This window comes from Maniola jurtina, chromosome 25 (genome assembly GCF_905333055.1).
Source record: "Maniola jurtina chromosome 25, ilManJurt1.1, whole genome shotgun sequence".
Classification (NCBI taxonomy): domain Eukaryota; kingdom Metazoa; phylum Arthropoda; class Insecta; order Lepidoptera; family Nymphalidae; genus Maniola; species Maniola jurtina.
The window spans coordinates 5,047,414-5,072,366 of NC_060053.1; the positions used below are offsets into that span (position 1 = coordinate 5,047,414).

Below are 24,953 nucleotides of genomic sequence, written 5' to 3' on the forward strand. Positions count from 1 at the left end.
TCAGGTCCAATTTTTTCATTGCACTGATTTCTTTCTGTTAATATATTAGTACAATTTTTTTTTATCAAAAAATTTTACCCTTTAATGTTTTTCCTTAATCCTATAAAAATGCAAAAAAAAAACCTTTTTATTTTATTTTCAACATACTTAATTAAAACTCCAAGCTAATACATGTTAAATGCTAAATTATTTGTTTATTACAAATATATTTGGTTAGATAGCAAATGACTTGAATCCTGATTAAATATTGTAGTGCCATTAATTTTAAACATGAATTAACACAACCAAGTATGTGATTATAATATATGACCAGATAATAGATATCTCCACACCCATAATAATATGATATAATATGTATAGTTAACATATCAACTACAGCTTTTGATAATTTTTAAAACATACTATAATAATTATAAAAGCTGTGATAGTTTAGTGGTTAAAACGCGCTGATCTTTAAAAGATGTCTCTGTTCCAAACCTCTCAAGATTCTATAAAAACTCATGCTGATAATATTTTCAATTTATCGCGTGGTTTATGATGAAAGAAACCTGTATCTGCCTGTATCTTTAGCACGAGTTTGCGCATCTCGAAAACGTTGATCTTTCGAGTATAAGAACACTAACCTCGGAATAAAGTAGACCTAAAGTCGCTATGTTAAAGGTGTACATTTAGGAAGTACTGTATTTGTATATTTTATATTTATATTATATATATATTTTATATTTGTATATTATATATATCGCAGTTTCCGCTTGGGGCGCTTGCAGTAGATATAAAAACTAGATTATTTCGTCACTTAACGACATATTTTTTTTTTTTTTTTTAAATCTTTATTTTTTTTTTGGGACTTTTGTCCGACACGGACACGCCAGCCCCATCGTAACCTTAAATTACATTCTAAATAACATAGTGGAATGCAACAGATTAACGACATATTATAATATAGGTTCGAAATATCGACAAATCAAAATCATCAAATTAATCGTACTTAGTATGTATCCTGTCTCTATGTGTGTTTCGATCTTCAAAAACTATCAACGTTTTCGTGATGTGAAAACTTGTCCTAAAACTTAAAAGGGCTCTCTCCGTCACTCGCTTCATACAATCGTAGTTCCAATTTCATTTGAATATTAAGCAACCAAAGTCCATGAAATTTTGCAGACATATTCTAGAAACTAATATCTGTGTCTGTGGTGTTTTAGATTTTTCTAAAAATATGTAGTTTTAAAATTACAGGGGCTCAAAGATTTGTATGTAAATTTTTAAGACCGCGTAACTTTGAAATTGAATATTTTAACAGAAATCTGGAAAACCACAAACATAGATATTAGTTTCTAGAATATGTCTGCAAAATTTCATGGACTTTGGTTGCTTAATATTCAAATGAAATTGGAACTACGTTTGTATGAAGCGGGTGACGGAGAGACCTCTCTTAACTCCGAAGAAATCTGAGATTTGTCAAAGGATGAGAACACAAAAGATTCTGATAGGTCAAAGGCTGAAATCTATAGACAGCACTTTGACTTTGCTTAGACATAAGTTTCAGTTAAAACGAGACAGATTTATGCCAGCGGTATAACGCTGTCTCGTTTTAACAGTCTCTAAAGTCTGAGCCTGAGTGCGTCTTCACAATATGCAGGCTCCTACGGTATACATACAACAGAACAGCTTTTCTTATAATTTTTTGAGCTAACAATATGAAATATGCATTATTTGCATATAATTATAAATATAATTAGACGAAGTCGTGACTTCTAATTAAATAGCTTGTTGCACATGTAAAGGGGGCTCTCTCCGTCACTCGTTTCATACAATCGTAGTTCCAATTTCATTTGAATATTAAGCAACCAAAGTCGAGATACTAGAAACTAATATCTATGTCTGCGGTTTTCCAGATTTCTGTTAAAATATTCGGTTTCAAAGTTACGCGGTCTTAAAAATTCACATACAAATCTTTGAGCCCCTGTAATTTTAAAACTACATATTTTTAGAAAAATCTAAAACACCACAGACACAGATATTAGTTTCTAGAATATGTCTGCAAAATTTCATGGACTTTGGTTGCTTAGTATTCAAATGAAATTGGAACTACGATTGTATGAAACGAGTGACGGAGAGAGTCCTGTTAAGCAAAACGTTATGTTGTATATTAATTATATGCATAGGTTATTATGTTATGTACAATTACTTGTATGTAATGTATGTACTGTTTGTTACATCAATTTGTTTCAATTGAAACTATCTGGGTACGATATCAATTGAGTTTATCAGGAAATACGATGAAATCAACGTCATTGTTTGCCCATTTGTATAGAGTGAAGCTTTTTTTTAACCCCCGACCCAAAAAGAGGGGTGTTATAAGTTTGACGTGTGTATCTGTGTGTCTGTATCTGTTTATCTGTGTATCTGTCTGTGGCATCGTAGCGCCTAAACGAATGAACCGATTTTAATTTACTTTTTTTTGTTTGAAAGGTGGCTTGATCGAGAGTGTTCGGTTCAGCCGTTTAAAAGTTATCAGCTCTTTTCTAGTTTTCTTGTAGAAAAGAAGGTTAGATAACCCTTAGGTTCATAATATTCAAGTGTCAATTGACAAATGTCAAGCTGTCAAGATGGACGTTGCCTAGATATACCTACATAATTATTTATTTGAAAATGATGTTTTGGAAAACTCAGATACTTTGGATCGTACCCTAGGGGCGGAATAGTCCAAGAAAATCAGTTCAGCCGTTTGAAAGTTATCAGCTCTTTTCTAGTTACTGTAACCTTCACTTGTCGGGGGTGTTGAAAATTTTTAATTTACACTTGTTTACGGGTGAGTTTCGCCGCTGTGGTGTAAAATGAGAAAAAATCGGCTTAGTCGGCCTCCCGACGAAGAGTGCCATCGTACAAGAACACTTTTTAATTTTCATGGCGGCCATTTTGAAATTTTTAGGGTTCCGTACCTCAAAAGGAAAAACGGGACCCTTATAGGATCACTTTGTTGTCTGTCTGTCTGTCAAGAAACCTATAGGGTACTTCCCGTTAACCTAGCATCATGAAAGTCAGGTAGGTAGGTCTTATAGCAGGAATAAATCTGAGAACCGCGAGATTGGGGTACATCAATTAAAAAAAATTAAAATGTGTTTCAGTTTTCAAAGTAAGATAACTATACCAAGTGGGGTATCATATGAAAAGGTACCATACCTGAACATTCTAAAACAGATTTTTATTTATTTTTATGCATAATAGTTTTTCTGCAAAATGTTGGAAATATACCCGAGTACGGAACCCTCGGTGCGCGAGTCTGACTCGCACTTGGGCGGTTTTTTTTGTTATAGCGACAATAGAAATACACATTCTGTGAAAATTTCAACTCTACTTTTTACGGTTCATGAGATACAGCAAGCTGACAGATAAACGGACGGACGGACAGCGGAGGCTTAGTAACGGGGTCGTCGGGTATGGCAACCTAAAAACGATTTTGTTTTTCAGGCAGTAATTAAGATATTGGGATACAAAAAATATTTTTAGCCCCATTTTGGCAAAAATCTAGGTAATGTCAATGGACTCGTCCTAAAATATCTTGAAAACGTTCCAGAGTCGCGTCACAATTGTGTTTGCGTTTGTATAGAGGTTTGCGCCTAATGACTGTCCATAACAAATCATAATATTGTTATGTAAGCCTTTACTCCCGGGGCGATCATTTTTTGCAGCGGTCTGCCGCCGCGCTGAACGCAAACAATCATGTAGAAAAACATTTTTTTGACGTGACAACGTCTTATAATTCGATAGAGCCGGCTGCACGCACGAAAAAACATGACTCATGCGGCGTTACCTCGCTCTGAGGCGTTCCATGTAAGGCTTGAAGTGCAAGCGAGAGCGCGGAACGAGCGACAAAGAAGCACAATCGGCCTTTGTTGTCACGTTCAACTATCGTCAGTAAACCGACTTTACAGACAACCAATTTTTTTTTTTTAAAGAAAATATAAACCATGCTAAAGGTGAACGCACACTTATCCGAGCCGAACGAAACGAATTTTAGAATCCTGTATATGAAATCTCATGAAACCTCGCACACTTCCTCGCGTCGAATCGTTCGAATCGGAAGTAGATTTCATATAGAGAATTCTAAAATTCGTTCCGTTCGACGCGTTCGGCTCGGATAAGTGTGTTCAACTTAATCATGACTAATACTCCCCTTTTCCCTCCAATTAAGCGTAAAGCTTGTGCCAGGAGTGGGTACGACAACAGTGCAACGGGTGGGGTTCGAACCGCCGACCTTTCGGAATTCAGTCCGCTCCTCAACCGTTGAGCTATCGAGGCTATAAATTTTATTTAAAAAAAAATTAAATTATTAAAAAATTATACAAATATTGGAGGACATTTAACGCTGCCCATACACGATCGGACGCCGCTTCAATTCCGCTGCAAATATGACGGTAAAGAAGCGTTATTTCTTGTACGATGATACGAAACTTCATGTGCAAGTCCGACTTTGTACTTGATCTATTTTATTATGATTGATTATTTATTTACTATTTACACTTTGTGATTTTGTGTATATTTTGAGGTAAGCTAAAAGTAAATCTTGAGTTTGAACTCTGACAATAGATTTCTCAAGGACAGTACGCCAACTAATAATAAGTACAGTTTTATATGCTTGAGGTTTGAATTGGGATACCCTAAAATAAACAAGAATAAGGTTGAATTACGGAAATGGGCTAAGTAATCTTAAGTAATTCGGTAAAAGATCCATTAACAAATTCGCAAGAAATGTGATGATTTTAAAAATATGTAGGTAGAGTAAATCATTAAGTATAACATATGAATGATTTGGCAATAATATTTATAACTCAAAATTTAAAAAAACCCCCGACACAAAAACCTCTATAAGAAAACTAGAAAAGAGCTGATAACTTTCAAACGGCTGAACCGATTTTCTTCGATTATTATAGCTAAGAACTCTCTCGATCAAACCACTTTTCAAACAACAAAAAAACTAAATTAAAATCGGTTCATTCGTTTAGGAGGCTACGATGCCACCGACAGATACACAGATATATATTATATGCGTCAAACTTATAACCCCCAACTTTTTGGGTCGGGGGTTAAAAATAGTACCCCATCAGTGGGCAACATTATAATTCATTCGAATAATAATCATTTCTAATACATACATTTTATATATTATATTTTACTATCTTACTCGCGAAGTGGCACTTTATTTAAGAGAAATGAATCTTGGAGACTACTCGTCTGTAAAAAGTATACTAAAAATAATAATAGTATGATGTAACTAAATAATTATAATAGTTACTTAGGTTTAAAATTGTTAACTGTGGATTAAAATGTATAGTTGTGTATTTACATAAGCAATTTTAAGATATAATAGCATTAATATCTATACCATACAAGTTTAGTATTCAAAGGGAATTGATCTCAAAAATATGCGATTTGTATGGCATAGGTTTGTTAAGCGGGCTCCACATCTGCGCCTTGCCTATGACCTGTGAGCTTATTTGCCAACTCAGTGATCATCACTAAATTAATGCCATCAAACTCATCTGACATTGCTTGGTTCTACTTTGCCGCTTCACTGAGCGATATAAGAATAATATTTCGTAGGAAACCTTCAGTGGATTAAAAATAAATGTTATTTAATGAGCTTGGTGTCTTTCAATCAGTGATGATCACTCAGCGAATCAGCCCTTGTACAACAATTTTGGCGATTTCCACGCCAAATCTGCTTGCCATAAAAATTGAAACATTAATGTGGAGCTCGCATAACAATTCACACGAAACAATAACGTAATAGCGTAAGATTCAAACCAAGAGTTTTTTATAAACTACCCACAGTTGGCTTTATATTATACGCAAAAAAAAAACCTAGTTATCCTTTATTTTATGTAAATTAGAAATTCCATGTTATTGAATTTTGTTATTGTCTTCAGATTGATTTTAGCGTCGTATTGTATATTGAAAATCTTTTCTCCCCAGAGATAAAGAACGAGCATGTCGATTATATCATATTGTTAATAAAATATATGTATAAACTGCTGAAATGGTTTCTTATTTCTTGTATTTACCTTTAAGAGGGGTCTCTCCGTCGCTTCATACAAACGTAGTTCCAATTTCATTTGAATATTAAGCAACCAAAGTCCATGAAATTTTGCAGACATATTCTAGAAACAAATATCTATTTCTGTGGTTTTCCAGATTTCTGTTAAAATATTCGGTTTCAATGTTACGCGGTCTTAAAAATTTACATACAAATCTTTGAGCCCCTGTAATTTTAAAACTACATATTTTTAGAAAAATCTTAAACACCACATACATAGATATTATTTTCTAGAATATGTCTGCAAAATTTCATGGACTTTGGTTGCTTAATATTCAAATGAAATTGGAACTACGATTGTCTGAAGCGAGTGACGGAGAGAGCCCTGTTAACAGACAAACCAATTTGTGTTTGGGGCTGGGCACACTCTGGCCCTTTCGCAAACAGTGCCACTAGTGTTTCTCATTTTGATACTGGTATCGTTATTCTAGTGGAATCATCGCCATTATCAACCGATAACGGCCACTACTAACCATAGCTCTTATGCGGCTCAGTCTCAACCGCGACGCCCAGCGAGCCTTGAAAAAAAAACCGGCCAAGTGCGAGTCGGACTTGCGCCCTGAGGGTTCCGACCTCGGGTATTTTTTTCGACATTTTGCACGATAAATCAAAAACTATTGTGCATAAAAATAAATGAAAATCTGTTTTAGAATGTACAGGTAAAGCCCTTTCATATGATACCCCACCCACAATAGTTTTGGATTTATCGTGCAAAATGTCGGAAAAAACACCCGAGTACGGAACGCTCGGTGCGCGAGTCTGACTCGCCCTTGACCGGTTTTTTCAAACTACATGCCCTGCCCATTTCATACTTTTCGCAATCCGTTGAGCTATGTCGGTTACTCAGACAGACAGACAGACAGAAATGATTCTGACTAGATGATGCCCGCAGCTTCGCTCGCGTGGATTGGTCAGATCCCCTACAGCATCAGGATTGAATTTCAACTTCAATTTTATTTATTAGTAAGTACAGTGGCCCCCGGTAATCCGGCACCCCCTGTAATCCGACATACTATTATTATTGAATTTACTAAAGACATACATAGTGAAGTATGATTTGTACTTTAGAGTATCTATAATATATTATACCTAGATGCCTATTATTGGATCTGTAATTTGTCGGATTACAAGGTACTTCTTTTGTAAAAAAATCCGGACTCTAGGGGGTCTCAGGCTCAGGCAGTACTATATAATCCGACAAATTCGATAGTTCGACAATGTCCTGCAAAACGTTTGTTGGAATATCGGGGGTCCATGTATAGATTTGATCACGTAAAGAAACTCCAAGCATAGCAGCTCTCTCCATCGCCCGCCGAGTGACAGCTTTCTTATGAGGCCCGTATAAGTAGTTACCACCATGTCTCCAGAAACTATAGAGAAATGAATTAGTTGGACTGGAAAAATGTGAATCGGAGATTATATTTGACGCCATGAAACCGCAACATTGTTAATCGAACCAAATTAGTTTGTCTGTTCGTATTACCATTAACTCCAGCCTTGGCCTTGATATGAAAACATGTTTTTGTAAATAAATTGATTCTAGAGAATTCCTTTAAGCAAGACATCGTTAATTACTGCGTACCTACGTCTTGATTCAAATTACTATGCTGCTGTGGCATACTTGAAATACATCCACCCATAGCCATACTAATATTATTATAAATGCGAAAGTGTGTCTGTCTGTCTGTTACCTTTTCCAACAGTTTAACCAATTCTGACGAAATTTGGTACAGGATTAGCTTATATCCCGGGGACGGACATAGGTTACTTTATAACTCGGAAAATCAAAGAGTTCCCACGGGATTCCCAAATACCCATCCGCTTAAGAGTAAAAAGTACCTATGTTCTTCCCCAGGACGCAATCTAACTCTGTACCTTTCATCAATATCGGTTTAACTGTTGGACCGTGAAAAGCTAAGTATGTATTAATTATACCATCAAAGTAAGCAATGCCTTTCTGTCTATATGAAATGTAGGCTGTGTCGTGCCTGCATCACATTGCAAATGCGTTCACACTGTAGAATGTGTACTAATTGAACACATGTGTTTCTGATACTCAGCTGTAGGAGCCTCGGTGTGGGTAGATAACGATCTAATTACCAACATGAGACTTCTAAAGTGATTAATTGATTAGCAGATCTGATAACACCTGTAAACTGTATAAAAATAGCTGGGTAGGTACTAAAATACCAGCATCTTAAATGCAGGTCTTGTGGGGGTCCTGTAAATTGCAAAGTCCTGATTGCTATGAAAATTCAAGCAGATAGGTACTACTTAGGTAGTTATTTTTAGGGTTCCATGTAAAGTTAAGTCAAATCATTTATCCATACTTCCATACTTTACTAATATTATAAATGCGAAAGTGTGTCTGTCTGTCTGCTACCTTTTCACGGCCCAACAGTTTAACCGATTCTGACGAAATTTGGTACAGGGTTAGCTTATATCCCGGGGACGGACATAGACTATTTTTTATCCCGGAAAATCAAATAGTTCCCACGGGATCTTTAAAAACCTAAATCCATGCGGACGAAGTCGCGGGCATCCTCTAGTTTAAAATAGGTATGATTTGTACACCATTTGATTGTTAATTGTTGGATTTGTAAGATAATGATGGTGGTGATAATTAATTACGTAAACTTAAAACTAAAGCTACGAGGGTTCCAACCAAGACAAACAGCGTCCAGGCAAGTCGACATATGTAAATATCTATGAGTTATATTGATAAAATAAAAATAAACGCGCCCAGGTATGAGAAGAGCCAAACAACCTCAGCCTATGATCTACGACAGCTAATGTCGGTTAAAAAAGTCGTCGCAGTGCCTCGTATTAGCCTTTAATAGCATTAACTAATAGTTCAATAAACTAGGGTAGACCACCAATAGGTACTTACCAAAAATAATCGTTATACTTATAACCTGCGAAAACGTTTCCTATACATGGGGTAAAATCAGAGATATTTAAAGCAGTATAATAGCGAATAACGAATTTCTTCATTTGGGATACTGTCCCTTTGAGAGACTCCCTACGTAGCCCGCTCCATAGCATGAATTTGTGGACAAGGCCAACTATCCAATTAAAGACCTAATATCGATCAATAATTGGCAACTTTTTAACGCATTACAAAAGTAACTAAGTACTTCTAAATCTCTTTTGGATGGCCGTTGAGGTAAAATATAGATTCGTCGTTCGAATCTCTTTTGAATTTAATTTAATTGAAACTTAAGAGGGGTCTCTACGCCACTCGCTCCATACAAACGTAGTTCGTCTCTCATTAAAATACCAACCAATCATACTCAAAGGAATTTTGTAGAAACGTTCCGGGAACTAATATCTCTTCTTTGTCGTGTCACTCTTGACAGAGCGGTCGTGGTCATCATGAAGCAACGTCTTTGAGGGCAGATGTTACACGCCTCACGAGCATTCGCCACTTCTCCCTAACTAATATCTATCCCTGTGGTTTTCCAGATTTCCGTTAAAATATTCGGTTTTAAAGTTACGCGGTCTTAAAAATTCACATACAAATCTTTGTACCCCTGTAATTTTAAAACTACATATTTTTAGAAAAATCTAAAACACCACAGGCACAGATATTAGTTACTAGAATATGTCTGCATTTCATGGAATTTGGTTGTTTAATATTCAAATGAAATTGGGACTACGATTGTATGGAGTAAGTGATGGAGAGAGCCCTGTTAAGTCTGCGCATAGTCAAAGTGCGGTCTATAGATCTCAACCTAGACCCTGCGCCCGTGTGCGTACCTGGCTGTACCATAGATAAAGCCGGCACAAAGCATTATGGTATGATTGATAAAAACCCCTGGATAAAAATGTCTACTCTATTCATGTTTTATATCCACGGGTAAACCGTTTCGCCCACTCTTCGCTCGTTGTGACGTAATCATTCGCTAAACCGAAGGTCAAACGATGTACGTTGAACCGCTATCGCTATCAGAAGTTATCAGACACGTTAAAAAGTTACAATTTTAAGCGAAATATTATTTGCAGCTTAAAATTCATGGACCTCAATAACTATGAGAGCAGTGGCGTACAGCTCATAGAGGTATAAAAGTACTGCTTACCCTAGTTGTAATAAATCAACACTTCTTTTCCATTATGACCTGTCAGAAAATAAGTTCATACCTTAATGCTTACCCTGGCTTTAAACCCTATGCACGCCACTGTATGAGAGTATAAGTCGCAAAAAATCGTCGAAATGGCATAGGCAGGGAGTTGGCCTTATCCCTTAGCGATATGGCTAACTCCCGGGAGATGTTAAAACGACAACTCAATTGGATCATTTCACTAAACAAATCTAGTAATGTCATAGAATTCCGAGCATAGCTTAGTGACTAGTGAAACACCTGAGAATATTACCCAATAGAACCTAAGTGCCCGCCTGCGGCTGGGCACACGGATATTTGTGTTCTAATCTAAAACCAGAGGTTTGAATTTCATTATTATGTAAATGTTGGCTTATATTCGTACCCACTTGGCACTCCAAGCATAAGTATCAGTATCACGCATGTTAGAAATAGAATAAAATGTGTAAAAAATGTGCCTTACATTACGCTTTTTGAGTTCTTTGTAAAACATGCATAATTGTGGTAGAGTTTTTTTTTTATTCACTATAGGCAAGCGCTTGACCACAATCACATCTGATGGAAAGTGATGATGTGGTCTAAGATAGGACGCGTTTACCTAGAAGGTCCTATATTCAAAGGGCTACCACCGTTTAGACTTCGGAAAACAGATCGTACGGAAAGAGCCGCCATGAAACTGCAGTTAGGAAGGTAGGTCCCTTTTCAAAGGCAATACGTTGCCATATCAATAATAATAAGGGATGGACCATTTCACAGATAGCATGTGACAATTTTCAATGCTACGTTACATCATTGTACTACCATTTTTAGGGTTCCGTACCTCAAAAGGAAAAACGGAACCCTTATAGGATCAATTTGTTGCTTGTCTGTCCGTCTGTCTTATCCGTCAAGAAAACCTATAGGGTACTTCCCGTTGACCTAGAATCATGAAATTTGGTAGGTATAGGTAGGTCTTATAGCACAAGTACAGGAATAAATCTGAAAACCGCGAATTTGGTGAACGTCAGGATGGCCGCTCAAGTGCTGGAAAACTGATGAAATATCTTTCAAAAATTGTACCTAAATTGTGCTATTTAGTACCTTGATCAATTAAATAATATAAATAAAGTTTCTCATACACCGGCCATCCTGACGTCAGGTTGGCCGGTATGTTTTTGCATCGGTCCTGCGCAAACCGCCATGTTGCAACTTCAGACTGAATTACTTGTTTCACGCGCACCATAACTCCAACCTACCGTGTATAGATTTAGTGTTATTGCTTCAGAGAACAACTTCCAAGAAATCCGCTGCACGGACGTGTTCGAGGCGATGCGACAGTGTTGTCTGAAGCACAAGCCGGTGTCTCTAGTCTGCGACGGTTACCGCTTGGAGCCGCGCGTGTTTGCGCCGGCCACCGACCGGCCGATCCAGAATAAGTGAGGGTAAAATTAATTGTATTTTCGATCGATGGTACACATCGACCGCCCGTAGTGCCAGATCCTTTTTTCCACGCACATGCAAACTGTGGAATTAACTCCCATCGGCAGTGTTCCCACTAGACTACAAGTTACAACATGGGGTTATTCAAGGGGCGGACCAACAAATTCCTGAAAGGCCGGCAACGCATCGGTGGTACCTCTGGTGCTGCAAAATGCAAATGTTCATGGGCGGCGGTAATCACTTAACATCAAGTGACCCGTCTGCTCGCTATGTTTTATACTTATTAAAAAATTTAACATGTAAGCAGGGTATGCAGACCAAACTGTGAAAAATAGAAACCGGCAATAGAAATATACACTTAGTGAAATTTTCAACTCTACTTATTTCATATCTACAGACAAACAGACAGACGGATAGCGGAGGCTTAGTAATAGGGTCCCGTTGGCACCGTTCGGGTACGGAACCCTGAACAGTAATGCCATCTCTTTTTCAATGTTCGCTGTGAACAAGGATGGCATTATGCCATTGCACGCCAATAATGAACTGTTTTGAAGATCCTCAAACTACTTTTGTTTTTAATTTCTAACCAACGATAAATAATAATCCATACTAATTATATTATTATAAATGCGAAAGTATGTCTGTCTGTTTGTCTGCTACGTTTTCACGGCTCAACCGCTGAACCGACTTTAATGAAATTTGGTACAGGGTTAGCTTATATCCCGAGGACGGACATAGGCTACTTTTATCCGAAAATCAAAGAGTTCCCAAGGGATTCCTAAAAACCCATCCGCTTAACCGATTTGTATGAAATTTGGTACCAAGGTAGCTTACGTCCCGGCAATTAACTTCGGCAACTTTTTATCCCGGAAAAGCAGAGTTCCAACGGGGTTTTTAAATATACCTAAATCCACGCAGACGGAGTCGCGGGCATCATCTAATTGATTAATAAAGTAGGATAGGTTTTATAGAGCTAAACTAATAATAAACTTTCATTCACAGATAATTATGGAAAGAAGACAACCTTTAAAACCACTCGGTCAAAGAAGTTGGATCTACAGATACCCGAAGACATTTCAGATCACATTTACTCTGCTCGGACTTAGCATTTTCTTCTCGAAACCTCTATACGACATCTTTATCCGGGAAAGAGTTGAACCAGATTACTCCGAGCAACCCACCACTTTCGCTAGACAACGCGAGGAGCATGGACGCAGTCAAAAAAGCTAGGGAACGATTCGCGAAGTACCCACTTATTTACGCTAAATGTGCGAAACAAGGTTCTTTATACGCTAGATGTGTCCTTCTCCGGGAGGATTCTGTTAAAAAAGACGATTGCGTAAAAGAGTTCCAGGAATTTAACGCTTGCCTACAAATTGCATGCAAGGAACTGAAAACTAAGCTCTAAAATGGATTTCCTGACCAAATTTGTTAAGTGCGAATTTCGTACGCACGTAGAAATCGGTGTTTTGATCCGTGTGGCGTTAATCGTATTCGGTATATACCATGATAAATATTCTGCTGTATCGTATACGGATATAGATTATAAAGTTTTTACGGACGCAGCCAAGCATGTTTACAAAGGGGATTCCCCGTACAAACGTGACACGTACAGGTACAGTCCACTCATAGCTTTTATGCTGTTGCCCAACGTGTTTTACAGCCGAACCTTTGGCAAGCAACTGTTCTGTTTATTCGATGTCCTTGTTGCTATTGCGTTGAAAATTTTGGTTGAACGCCAGTTAAAATCTAAAGAGAATGCTTCGAATATTGCTAAATACTGCTCGTTATTTTGGATCTATAATCCGATGAGTATTGTGATTTCTTCTCGAGGGAACGCAGATTCCGTTCCTTGCTTTTTCGTAATTCTATCAATACTTTTCCTACAAACCGATATAGTCAAAGGTTTCTCAAAGTACATTTTATCCGGAATTTTCTTAGGCTTCTCAATACATTTACGCTTGTATCCTTTAGCGTTGAGTTTTCCAATGTACTTATCCCTGGGCGAATACAAAATCAATCGAAATACTAAATTAGTATCTGGTATTCTATCGCTAATGCCAAATAGAAAACAATTGTTACTTACATTCAGTTGCATTTTAACTTTGTTTTCTTTGACCTATGCAATGTATAAAATGTACGGATATGAATTTTTATTCGAAACCTACATCTACCATCTTTTTAGAAAGGACACAAGGCATAACTTTTCAGTTCTATTCTATTATTCATATTTAAACATGGACGATATATCTTTTGATGGAGTTAAGATAATTTTGCAAACTTTTGAGGTTATTATTCTGTTCGTCATAAGTTTGACGTTTGGGACGAAGCCAGAGACTTTGTCTTTCGCTCTGTTCTGTCAAACTGTCGTTTTAGTTACGTATAATAGTGTAATGACGTCACAATACTTTATATGGTTTCTCTCCCTTTTGCCGTTGGTAGTTCACAGTTTCAAAATGAAGGTATCGCAAGCATTTATATTGTTTGTTCTTTGGATATCTTCTCAGGGAGCTTGGTTATTTTACGCGTATTTACTAGAGTTTAAAAGTAGGGAAGTTTTTCTTTTTGTTTGGTTAAAAGGCATCGTATTCTTCTGCGCGAATATTTATATTCTTGCACAGCTTATAAAGTGTTATAAACCTGGCTATGGTTTCGGACTTTGTCAAACTAATGAAGTAAAAACCAAAGATATTTTAAATACCTAGTATCTAGTACAACTAGGTACTTCCTGATCCCAAGTCAGTAACTTATACCTACAATTGACTTAGGTTGAGAACTATAGAGAGCTCTTTGTCTATGGTCAGACTTAAGACGCTGCTAAAACGAGACAGCGTTATATCGCTACTTAAGACGCTGCTAAAACGAGACAGCGTTATATCGCTGGGATAAATCTATCTCGCTTTAACTGAAACCTAAGTCTGAGTAAAGTCAACAGAGGAAAAAAAAGAGTAAAGTCAAAGTGCGTTCCATAAGTCTCAGCCTTTGTCTAACTGTAAATTGCATCTAAGTTTGACATTGAATATATTTTAATTTCGCGTTCTTATATCGTAGCACCAGTTTTGTAGATAGAAATTTTTAAGTAGTTTAAACGTGGCGTAACAATGCTTCTATTATAAAAAGTGTTTGAATCGCCAAAAAAAACTTTCGGATGGGGATTTTTAACAACTGATGTTTCTACAAATAGTACAAATGAATGCTATGTTACACGAAGGACCAAACTAAAACCCTTAGTCCTATGTAGCATTTTTTTAAAACATCAGTTTTTTTTAAATTCCCACGTTTTTTAGCAATTTAAACTCAAACACTTCTTAGAAATAGGTTCGCAAAATGACAAGATGTTAGGATTTAGGGACCCAAATATTATTGTTAATATTGTAATTTTTTTGCACAATTATGTAATACAAATATACAAATACTACTTACTATAAAGTTAAACTTCTTGATTTTTGGGTCAAATGGTGCTTAAAGTAATTTTTAGGGTCCTTAAATACTATTGTTAGTTGTTACCCCACTAACTATTTAGTTTAGTAGTTATTAAATTAGTATTTTTATGAAATTAAATGTAGTATAATATTGTTTTCATAGTTTTATTTGTCTATACTAATATAATCAACACTAAATTAAAACAATATAGTCTAGTCTAACTAAAAATGCATAAATTTCAACAAAAAACCTATTATTTTGGTTCATAACTTGCAAACAATTTTTTGTAACGCCTATCGCAAACGACCGATAAAATAAAATAAAACAGGACTTTTATAAGTACTTTAACGAAGTTATTTTTCAAAAAAATCCTTAAAAATATCAGACGTAGAGAAGGGTGGAACCACAGAATTGAAATCGAAGTCGGTATGGAAATGGTAAAGGAGTATTTAGTGTGTGTTATTGAAAAAACACACGTATTTCTGTAGCGTTATTGTTTAATTTCCCTTGCTTTAGATGGGAGAGATGTGTTTTATTAAACATCTGTATCTGTAACTATAATTCGGTGACACTGTCCCGTTATCAAAGAGCATATACCATTTCTATAAATGTATTTCGAACTCTGTAGATACAAAACGCGCAAATAAGCCTTTAAAAAACCACCAGATAAAAATCTATCTCAGACTAAAAGCGGTCGTCTACGTGTAACAGATACAAAAATAAATGTACACAGTACATTCAGTTTGAAATTATAATAATTGTAACATTGTTCACGTTTATTGTACTTATAAACATTCAAGCAAAAGTCAACAACAAGCACTAGTCTAAACTTGCTATGAATTGTTTTTATTGTTTGAAAATAACCTAGAATTTTGTCATCTTTTTTTTATCTCTCCTCTGGCTTTACAAAGATTAGCCAATGTCAAGTCAAGTGTCAAGTTTGTACTTATTTGTAACAAGTTAGTTAAACTATACAAGTATGGACCCCGTCTGTGCCGGCGCTCACCGACACACGCACGGCACCCCCTTAGAGCGCTTTCCAGTCAGTTTTAACAAAAAAAACACTCCAAAAAGGCAAAACACGCCCGTCAGCTAACACCAACACAGCGAAGTCCTTTTGTCATCTTGATCATCATCAGTCTTTCAGAATGAGAATGGTAAATGACAAAAGGGATGCACGAGCCATGGCGTAAGCCGTGGATCAGTAGGAGCGAGCGAGATGGCAAGATATTATCACTCCCTACTTCACGCTTTCATTTAAAATAGGAAGTGTCTAGACTGCCACAAGTGGTCGTTTAATATAAACAATTAGCCTGCCACTAGTGAATTTATTAGCTTTTAAAATTACACCGTTTATAAGATCATAAAGTCTAACCCATTATTCTTTTTTCAGTTAGTTTAAAAAAAATTGTATTAAATAATAATCAACACTAAAATCGCAAACTACCCTATTTGCATAGTAATTTTTTTAATATAATCAATGAGAATGGCTTCCTTCTTTATTGTAGGTACCTACTTATGGTATGGCTCCACTACACAACACTATGTGGTATATTAGATATACCAGTATATATATAAAAACAGTTCCCGCAGGATTTAAAAAAAAATATCCACGCTTATATTAAATCTATATAGTGGGGCCGAACCATTATTGCAAATTGGTTTTGACTGAAGTTATGTTTTATAACAATAAATTAACAATTCATGGCAAGTTACCACGCGTCTACTATTTCTTTTCTTGCAGGTTAATCTTTGTCAAATCCTCTGCCTCGCCTTGCGACATATTGGATAGTTTCTTTCCTATTCGCTCATGGACATCTAGGTACTTGGCTACGCAGCGGTCTAGGCAGACTGATTCGCCTTTACCTGGAAAATATATAAATAAACATTTTAAACTAGGCACATTACTAGTTCAACTGTCTAGCGGACTATAGCTTTCTTCCTTTTTAGGGTTTCGTACCTCTAAAGGAAAAATGGAACCCTTATAGGATCACTTTGTTGTCTGTCTGTCTGTCAGTCAGTCGTGTCTGTCAAGAAAATCTATAGGGTACTTCCAGTTGACCTAGAATCATGAAATTTGGCAGGTAGGTAGGTCTTATAGCACATGAAAGGAAAAAATTCGAAAATCGTGAATTTGTGGTTACATCACAAAAAAAAAATTAAAGTGTGTATATTATGAACAAATAATTAGTATTTTCAATTTTCAAAGTAAGATAACTTTATCTAGTGAGGTATCATATGAAAGGGATTTACCTGTCGTACATTCTAAAACAGTTTTTTTTTAAATGCATAATCATAAATATTTTTGATTTATTGTGCAAAATTGCTGAAATGGCTGAGTACGGAACCCTTGGTGCGCGAGTCTGGCTCCCACTTGGCTGGTTTTCATTCTGAGAGGAGACCCACACTCTAGGGCCAGTGATGGGTTGATCATGTTGATGATGTTGTCCTAGGCTAGCTTAGTAGAAACCAGTTCAATACTAGAACTCATGCAAATAAACTAATCAAAACCAAGCTGTGCTAATCACTCTGTCTCACTCATACACTATACATAGACATAGTGTGTAAGTGGGAGCGAATTTTCGATTGGTTTATTTGTTGGCAGGAGTTATATAACACCAATAAACTTATTCAAACGAAGCAGTGCTAATCATACTGTCTCACTCGTACACTAATTACAGCTGTAGTAAGTGAGAGGGAATTTTATTTATTGGCAGGAGTTATATCACACTCACCAAGTTCAGCCTCATGGTATTTGACAGGGATACACTTGCGGTGGCACGCGCTCACGAGTCTGTTGTACATGTCGGACATCATCTCAATCTCTAGCTCCTGGACTAGCTGCAACTTTGCAGGATCCAATTGTGGCATGGCCATTTTGCTGCGTTATCACTTACGTTAGTATGAATTTACTGTTCAACTGCACCTGAAATAATAAATTCATCTATATCTATATGTATAAAGAACAGAAAGAAAAGAAAGACAAGACTGACTGACTGACGCACACCTCAAACTGTGGGATGGATCAATCTGAAATTTGGAGCTTTTGTAAGTCTACAATCGCTGAGAAAGGTTTTTTGAAAATTCAACCCCTAAGGCTGTAAAATTATAGGGGTTTGAAATCTGTGTAGTCCAAGTAGATGAAGTTATAAGCTACAGAGCTGTGAAAAAATATAGACTAGAGGCATTATCCAAGGTAATTAAAATATAATGACCACAAAAAATACGAACTCGTCAATATAAACTTCTTAAATAACAAATAAAAGATGCAAGCACTTTCCCTGATCACGTTCTAATTGCGACTGAGTTTATAATTATTCACAGTGCAAGTCGATACGTGTGACAACAAGCGTTGCGCTTGACGTCAAGGTCACGCAGAGACAAACCGTATTATACGTACCATGCATGTGGGCATATTTAGTATTAGATGACTTTGTTAGAGCTTAAGTTTGTTGAGTTTAATCTTTAAAACATTGAAAAAATGATTTGAGTCTATATTTTTTCACAGCTCTGTAGTTATCCATAAGAGGCTTAATTTACTGGATTTGGAAAATCAAAAAGTCCCTGTGTTATTTTTTAAAAACCTATATTCACTCGAATGAAGTCGCGGGCATCAGCTTGTATAATTATATACATACAATTCTTAAGTACACTTACACTCACTACTTCCTATATGAGTCCTCGTACTCTCCCTGGTTGGATCTGCGCATGCGTTCACGAGCTTTCATATTCTCCACGCGATGCCCATCTACGTTTTTCTTGGCCAACACAAACAGAGACAGACTAGTTATAGTTACAGCTACCCTGGAAGATATTTTACACTTACTACTACTAGAATACTAAATAATGCCCACAATAACATGTGAGGACTTAAAACTGTTATGAAATATTTCCAATGTCTTCTTGAAGCTTATTATAAATAGAAACACATAATTGCCGAAAAATGAATTGCCTTAGAATTACAAGTTTTTGTTTATAATATGTAGATTTTGAGTCACATTTTTCCTAAAATTCTGCCTAGCCTACAGTTGCACTGGGTAAGCAACGTTGACCCAAGATGTTTGACAAGGTTTGAATTCTACTTTTTCATTTCTGTCATACCAGAGCCTTTAGCTTGGTTGAGGTTAATGAGCTAAGCAACCCGAAATGAGCCTTACTTCTAACTTACTTCGTAAGTATAACAAGGACAACTTAAATATTACTCACGAAATTATAATAAATCTAAATAATATTAAGTAAAATTATTTTATAAAGTAGGTACCCAAATAATAACTGAACATGATATAGGGATTTATATATTTTACAGGTGCAGTGGGAACACTGTAAATGTACATAGGTACTAATGTTGAATTAGTTATGTGGACCCCAAATACTGAGAAACTAACCTAAAAACTTCTACAAAATTATATTTTAAATGAAACGCAGCGCTCACCACTGGACTATTGTTATTTCTGGAATTGGAAAAAGAGGTGATGTGTAACTAATTACCACGAGAGTGTTATTTTTCCGAACTTTCCAAGCGGCATAATCCTATCTAATAGAGAAATCAGATGATCGGTGATCTTTTTTATTTTGAGTGTAAGATTTTGACATATAAGTTTGAGGTTAGGTCAAAGACAATTTGATCAATAGCATAGAGAGTAGAGGTCACCCATCTATGAGCTATTAATAAGGTTACCCTGGTCACCCTACTGACCAATCATTGGCGGCGCTACATGTTTGTGACAAACATTAAAGAACAAGCACTGGCAAGCGTTTGGACGAGTGTTTACGTATGCTTGCTAATGCTTAGAAGTGCTTGCCATTTGATCCGATTGGCAGGCACACCAAACACTGTGAATAAAAAGTTGTATCGTTTGCAGATGCTTGCTGTATGTTGTTTGTCGCAAGCATTTAGCGCCACCATATTATCTTTATACTTTGACATAATATCAATAGCTTTATCCTTTTCTTGTGCTTTATTTCCATGGTTTATTTCAATACTATATCTCTTTCTTTTGGGAATGAAATAAAGGTAGCAAGCAGTCTATCTACTACTGGCTATTCTGTCTACGTAATAATATAGCATGTGATCGCGCGACCATCTGAACAAAGCCTAATGAACCATAAAGTAACCAAACATCCTGGAAAACTGTGATGGAAAATTTCAATGTCAACTGTCAATGTGTCAATAACTTGAAAACAGAACGTGGGACTAATATTTTCTACTAAATTAACCAAAAATATCATTTAAAACGGTTATCCATTAGTTATTTGTGAGAAGAAGTTTATTTTAAAGTGATTTTGACTTCCTGCAATAGTTACGTAAGACAATTTAGCACAATGCCTAAAGCCACAAAGCTACATAGCAAAGGCAAGCCAAACTCTCTTCAAAAGTCTTGCAAACCAGACAAGGAAGGAACAGATGGTGGAAACCCTGAAGATTCAATCAGGGAGTTCCAATTACAACTGTGCTGGTGCATTCAGCAGTTAGAAAAGACCCTAGCGGACAAAAAAGGAAATGAAAAACAATGTAAGTTATAACAGTATTTTTGCTTAGTTCACGGAAGATTTTATGTGAACAAATAAGACCTTAAAGTTAATCACCTTATTTAATAGTTGGATCTTCTAAAGTCTGGTTAAATTCAATTATACTAATATGCAGAAAGATCTGAAACCCCCTGCCATTCTGTGATTCATTCCTTACCTTAGTAACCTTTTTTACCATTAGGAAATAAAATTCCAAAAGAATGACTGGATTTTTATACCCAGACTAGTAACTTCCATAATCTTATGCAATATGTACTTTAAGAACCAAACTTAATATTTGTGTTCATTTTTATGACAGAAATAATAATAATTGATCACATCTGTATGATGATTGTGCAGAAAATATCCATGCTCAGTAGTGAGCCAGCTATGGGTTGTGACTTGGGATGATAAATTGATCAGATGTTACAATGGTTTGAAACATTTAGCATTGAAATTAGAAATTACCTACTCAGAGGAGTTGGAATCCAAATTTTTTATGGAATAATGTCGCAAAGTTCCTTTATCGATTAAAAAAATTACACAAATCGTTTCAGAAATCTCGGGAGATATCAGTGTAGGTACATAGGTAGAAACGCACAACTCCTCCATTTTTGAAAGTCGGGTAAAAAAGTAGCCTATGTTACTCCTTGGTTAATCCTCTACTTGTCTGTGAAGGTTTAGCCATTCTGAAGATTAGCCCATTCAAACAGACAGACACTCAATTTTATTTATTAGTAAGTATAGATTAAGTATTTATTTTTTAATTATGTTCTTTGTTTCCAGTACAAGAAGCCTGGAAAGTCCTAACAGTGTTGAAAAATAACAACCAGCCAATGATTAGAAAAAGACAATTAATGAGAACCCACTTTGGTGACTATAGAGCTAAAATGGCAGCCGAAGAAAAGAAACTGGCCAAAAGTAGGTGTCTGGTTATACCTAGCTAGCTGTTAGGATGCAATTATATTTAAATTTAAGGTGTGTTAAAAATAATTGTTACTATTTAAATAAATAAAAAATCTCAACTTCAATACACAGAGTAAAATAAATAACAGATAGTGCAAACACTTGGATTACCTGTTTTGTGCGCACTATAAGGCTAGGCGTATGCTGAGACGCAGGCGACGCAGGTACACGCAGGGACGAGCAGAGCAGATTTTGTAAAGCATGGAACGTCATTGAACTACGTACGCTGGGACGTAGGCACATGCGATACAGACATGTGTCTGTCCTGCTCTGCGTCTCGTTGTGTGCCGGCACAGAATTCTGCGCGACGCGTGCACGTCGAGACGTGGTTATTAACAATATTTTATAATTTTGTTGCAATGACAACATTTAATTGAATTGGTTCACTGTGAACCTTGCTTGTGCGATGCAAATCATCCAGACTATTCAAAAAAGACATCTAACGTCAAACATCTACTCCTTGTACTAGCTAGGATGCGAATGTCAGTTGCGTCGCAGCATGCGGAGGGGGCACATGTCTGCCTCAACTGCCCTGCCCTGCACTGTGCTGTGCTGCGTCGCCTGCTTCTCAGCGTATGCCTAGCCTAACTGCTTGTAAATGACAAAAGCCCGTGTTTCTTTTATGCACTGCTAGGATATGGAATACCCTACTGATTCCCAGTTTCCCCATCACCAATAATATTGATACACTAGCTTCGCCCGCGTGGACTGGTCAGATCCCCTGCAGCATCAGGATTGAGGAGTTGGAATCCAAATTTTTTTACGGAATAACATCGCAAAATTCCCTTAACGATTAAAAAAAATTCACGCAAATCGGTTCAGAAATCTCGAAGATATCAGTGTACATAGGTAGAAAAACACAACGCCACTGTTCAAAGTATGTTAAAAAGGTAGCCTATCCTTGGTTAATCCTCTACTTGTCTGTGAATGTCCCGTTAAAATAGGTTTAGCCATTTTGAAGATTAGCCCGTTCAAACAGACACAACACTCCAATTTTATTTATTAGTATAGATATGTTCAAAGCTGAATAACTTCCATCATTTTCCTTCCACCTTAGACTGCAATATACCATTAGGTGGGATCACAATCACACTATCACACTAATATTATAAAGGCGAAAGTTTGTATGTGTGTGTGTGTTCGTGTGTGGGTATGTTTGTTACTCCTTCACGCAAAAACTACTGGACGGATTTGGCTGAAATTCGGAATGGAGATAGATAATATCCTGGATTAGCACATAGTCTACTTTTTATCCCGGAAAACCAAAGAGTTCCCACGGGATTTCGAAAAACCTAAATCCACGCGGACGAAGTCGCGGGCGTCAGCTAGTCTTTAAAAAAATCTTCTAACCAGGGGTAATCTACCTTCAGGCTGCATTGTCATTTACTATAGATGTGATTGACAAGTGCAAGCCAATATAGTTAAAAATAGAGTAATTGTCTTTTAAGGTCTTGTTAGGAATATTTTGTAATTAATTTAATTAATTATTTTTTTATAATTAATTATGTAAGCTACACACATAAGTAAAACTTCCTTCGAAGTGTAATCCTGGCCAAATAATGTTTTTGAAAGCTCTGAGATCATTTTTCTTTTGTCTGTAATATTTGCACTTATATACATTTTTCTGTTCTTATTATTGTGCGGAAATAATTCATAATGATAATAAAAGTTAATGTTTTTCTGTAATACTTTAATTTATTTCAAGTTTTAGTGTAAAAATTTATGTTACATTTACATTAAACATTATTATACATTAATTCTGCTGATTCCAAAAGTGATTATAAAATATCAATATTTAAAAAAATTAAACATTTTTTTTAATGAAAAGTATAATTTTTTTCAGTGGCGAGCAAAATAAAGATATCAGAAAGTCCTGTTCAGCCAAAAGCTACCTTTTTAAGAAAATCGGCTTTCCTAACCAATGGAGATAGCTCATTTGAATTCAATTTTGCGATACCAAAGGATTTGACAGATAGTGATAAAACTATTGACCAAAATAAGAATTGCAATTCTGTAGTAAATGTTACTGGCAACACTGATTCATCAAGTGCAAGTGTTGCTACAGATAAAGATAAATTACCACATGTAGATTCGCAACCAAAGGAACCTAACAATAAAAATAGTGCTTCATTTTCTGGTTCAGGTTCCGAATTCAGATTTAATTTTGAAATAGATGATGCTTAAAATAGAAAAAATGTAGTTCTATTTTACTCTGATAATATTTTAAGCTCAGTTTTTTTATATTTAATTGTAAAGATATACTGACCCTAAATTGGGGTAACTGTGCTATTAACTGCTGTTATAGTGAAAAAAAAGAATTTATTGATAAAAATAAACTTTTTTTAATTCTATTTTTTTTTAAACTACCATACCCCTTCCAGGTTAGCCCACTTCTGTCTTAGACTGCATTATCACTTACCAACAGGTGGGATTGCAGTCAAGGTCTAACCTGTATCTGAATAAGAAAAAATTGTCGACTGCTGGACATCGGTATTTTGTAAGAATCTCCACAAAATACAGTCTGTTACTACTTATATCTAAAAGCTTGCATCTTATCGCTTGAAATCGTACCTGAGTGGTACAGTTATTTGGTAAAGATATTAATAAAAAAACCCCGACACAAAAACCTCTAAAAAGTAAAAAAAATAAGTAGGTACATATAATACAAATTATATTAGGTCGGGTGTCTCGGTGTTGGAGAAACAAACACAAAGTTCAATAAACACCCCGTTTATTTTAATGTCTGTTCACACAGTCACTTGAGTACTTGGATTATACCTACTACTCGCGGAACCCTAGTGAAGGGTCTATTGAGCCGCAGTCTCTTCTCCAGTCTTTCTCTGAGGTCCAACCGGCAGGCAAAAACCGGGTCCGAAGCTGGAGCAGATAGGACTGAAGAATTGAGAACTAAAGTATTTTGTCCAAATGTATCAAAGTCAAAGTCAAAGTCAAAATCATTTATTCAAAGTAGGTACAATCGTTTCTATAGGCCGTATAAATTTAATTTAATTAGTAAAGTTTTAACCCAAGCGCTCCTCGCGTCGGAGACTTCTAAAGGTAACAGAAACAGCTATGAAATTCATCTGTTTTACAAAGAATTTGTGGAGTCAATAAAGCAGTAAAATAGCCAATCTTAGGAAGTCCTCGGAAACAGCTCTTTTTTTGATGATTTTTTTCCAGAAATAATTTTTAATATTTTTTAATCCATATATTTTATGATATTTATACATGAAGTTCAGTAAAACGTTACCTTCTCTTTGAGAGGTTGTAGAGGAGGTCAAATGCTATCAAATGACCTCAACACCTATGGGCTAGGGTTAAAAACACATTAAAATCCTATCATCCATTTACTGTTAAGCTTACACTGCAAAGCAAAGTTACCCCAATTTGGTTTACTTATAAGGATTTAAGGAAATAAATTTTATAATATTACACAGTTC

The 24,953-nt window shown here is 36.0% G+C and overlaps 4 protein-coding genes across 8 annotated transcripts; 3 read left to right on the top strand and 1 right to left on the bottom strand.

The window, feature by feature from the left end:
- The first annotated feature begins 12,673 nt into the window (after positions 1 to 12,673).
- Positions 12,674 to 13,044, top strand: LOC123877997. The gene has a single exon (XM_045924973.1). The coding sequence runs from the start codon at positions 12,824 to 12,826 to the stop codon at positions 13,022 to 13,024; it is 201 nt and encodes a 66-aa protein (XP_045780929.1). The 5' UTR covers positions 12,674 to 12,823; the 3' UTR covers positions 13,025 to 13,044.
- On the top strand, positions 13,026 to 14,454 carry LOC123877986 (GPI mannosyltransferase 1). The gene has a single exon (XM_045924949.1). The coding sequence runs from the start codon at positions 13,026 to 13,028 to the stop codon at positions 14,319 to 14,321; it is 1,296 nt and encodes a 431-aa protein (XP_045780905.1). The 3' UTR covers positions 14,322 to 14,454.
- A 448-nt stretch (positions 14,455 to 14,902) lies between these two features.
- On the bottom strand, positions 14,903 to 19,644 carry LOC123877996 (mitochondrial import inner membrane translocase subunit Tim10). 5 transcript variants are annotated; one of them, XR_006798717.1, is made up of 5 exons: positions 19,472 to 19,622; positions 18,697 to 18,843; positions 17,775 to 17,965; positions 16,360 to 16,905; positions 14,903 to 16,317 (listed from the first exon to the last, which is right to left on the bottom strand). XR_006798717.1 is itself a non-coding variant. In XM_045924968.1 (4 exons), the coding sequence occupies exons 3-4, from the start codon at positions 17,914 to 17,916 to the stop codon at positions 16,766 to 16,768; spliced, it is 282 nt and encodes a 93-aa protein (XP_045780924.1). In that variant the 5' UTR covers positions 17,917 to 17,965; positions 18,697 to 18,843; positions 19,472 to 19,644; the 3' UTR covers positions 14,903 to 16,765. The 5 variants fall into 5 exon arrangements, 4 of the variants coding, with proteins under 4 accessions (XP_045780924.1, XP_045780926.1, XP_045780928.1 ...); XM_045924968.1 differs by having other exon boundaries at positions 14,903 to 16,905; positions 19,472 to 19,644; XM_045924970.1 differs by having other exon boundaries at positions 14,903 to 16,905; positions 18,697 to 18,838.
- Positions 19,645 to 20,175: 531 nt separating this feature from the next.
- On the top strand, positions 20,176 to 24,945 carry LOC123877992 (UPF0488 protein CG14286). Its single transcript, XM_045924962.1, has 3 exons — positions 20,176 to 20,551; positions 21,334 to 21,468; positions 23,357 to 24,945. The coding sequence occupies exons 1-3, from the start codon at positions 20,362 to 20,364 to the stop codon at positions 23,695 to 23,697; spliced, it is 666 nt and encodes a 221-aa protein (XP_045780918.1). The 5' UTR covers positions 20,176 to 20,361; the 3' UTR covers positions 23,698 to 24,945.
- Positions 24,946 to 24,953: the final 8 nt, after the last annotated feature.

What these genes read in the sequence shown, in the direction of transcription:
- LOC123877997 (XM_045924973.1), top strand. Translation starts at nt 12,824, where the DNA reads ATGGACGCAGTCAAAAAAGCTAGGGAACGATTCGCGAAGTACCCACTT.
- LOC123877986 (XM_045924949.1), top strand. Translation starts at nt 13,026, where the DNA reads ATGGATTTCCTGACCAAATTTGTTAAGTGCGAATTTCGTACGCACGTA.
- LOC123877996 (XM_045924968.1), bottom strand. Translation starts at nt 17,916, where the DNA reads ATGGCCATGCCACAATTGGATCCTGCAAAGTTGCAGCTAGTCCAGGAG. An exon ending in ATACCATGAGGCTGAACTTG is followed by an intron (nt 16,906 to 17,774) that starts GTGAGTGTGATA and finishes TATATTTTCCAG; the next exon opens with GTAAAGGCGAATCAGTCTGC.
- LOC123877992 (XM_045924962.1), top strand. Translation starts at nt 20,362, where the DNA reads ATGCCTAAAGCCACAAAGCTACATAGCAAAGGCAAGCCAAACTCTCTT. An exon ending in AAAAGGAAATGAAAAACAAT is followed by an intron (nt 20,552 to 21,333) that starts GTAAGTTATAAC and finishes CTTTGTTTCCAG; the next exon opens with TACAAGAAGCCTGGAAAGTC. An exon ending in AGAAAAGAAACTGGCCAAAA is followed by an intron (nt 21,469 to 23,356) that starts GTAGGTGTCTGG and finishes AATTTTTTTCAG; the next exon opens with TGGCGAGCAAAATAAAGATA.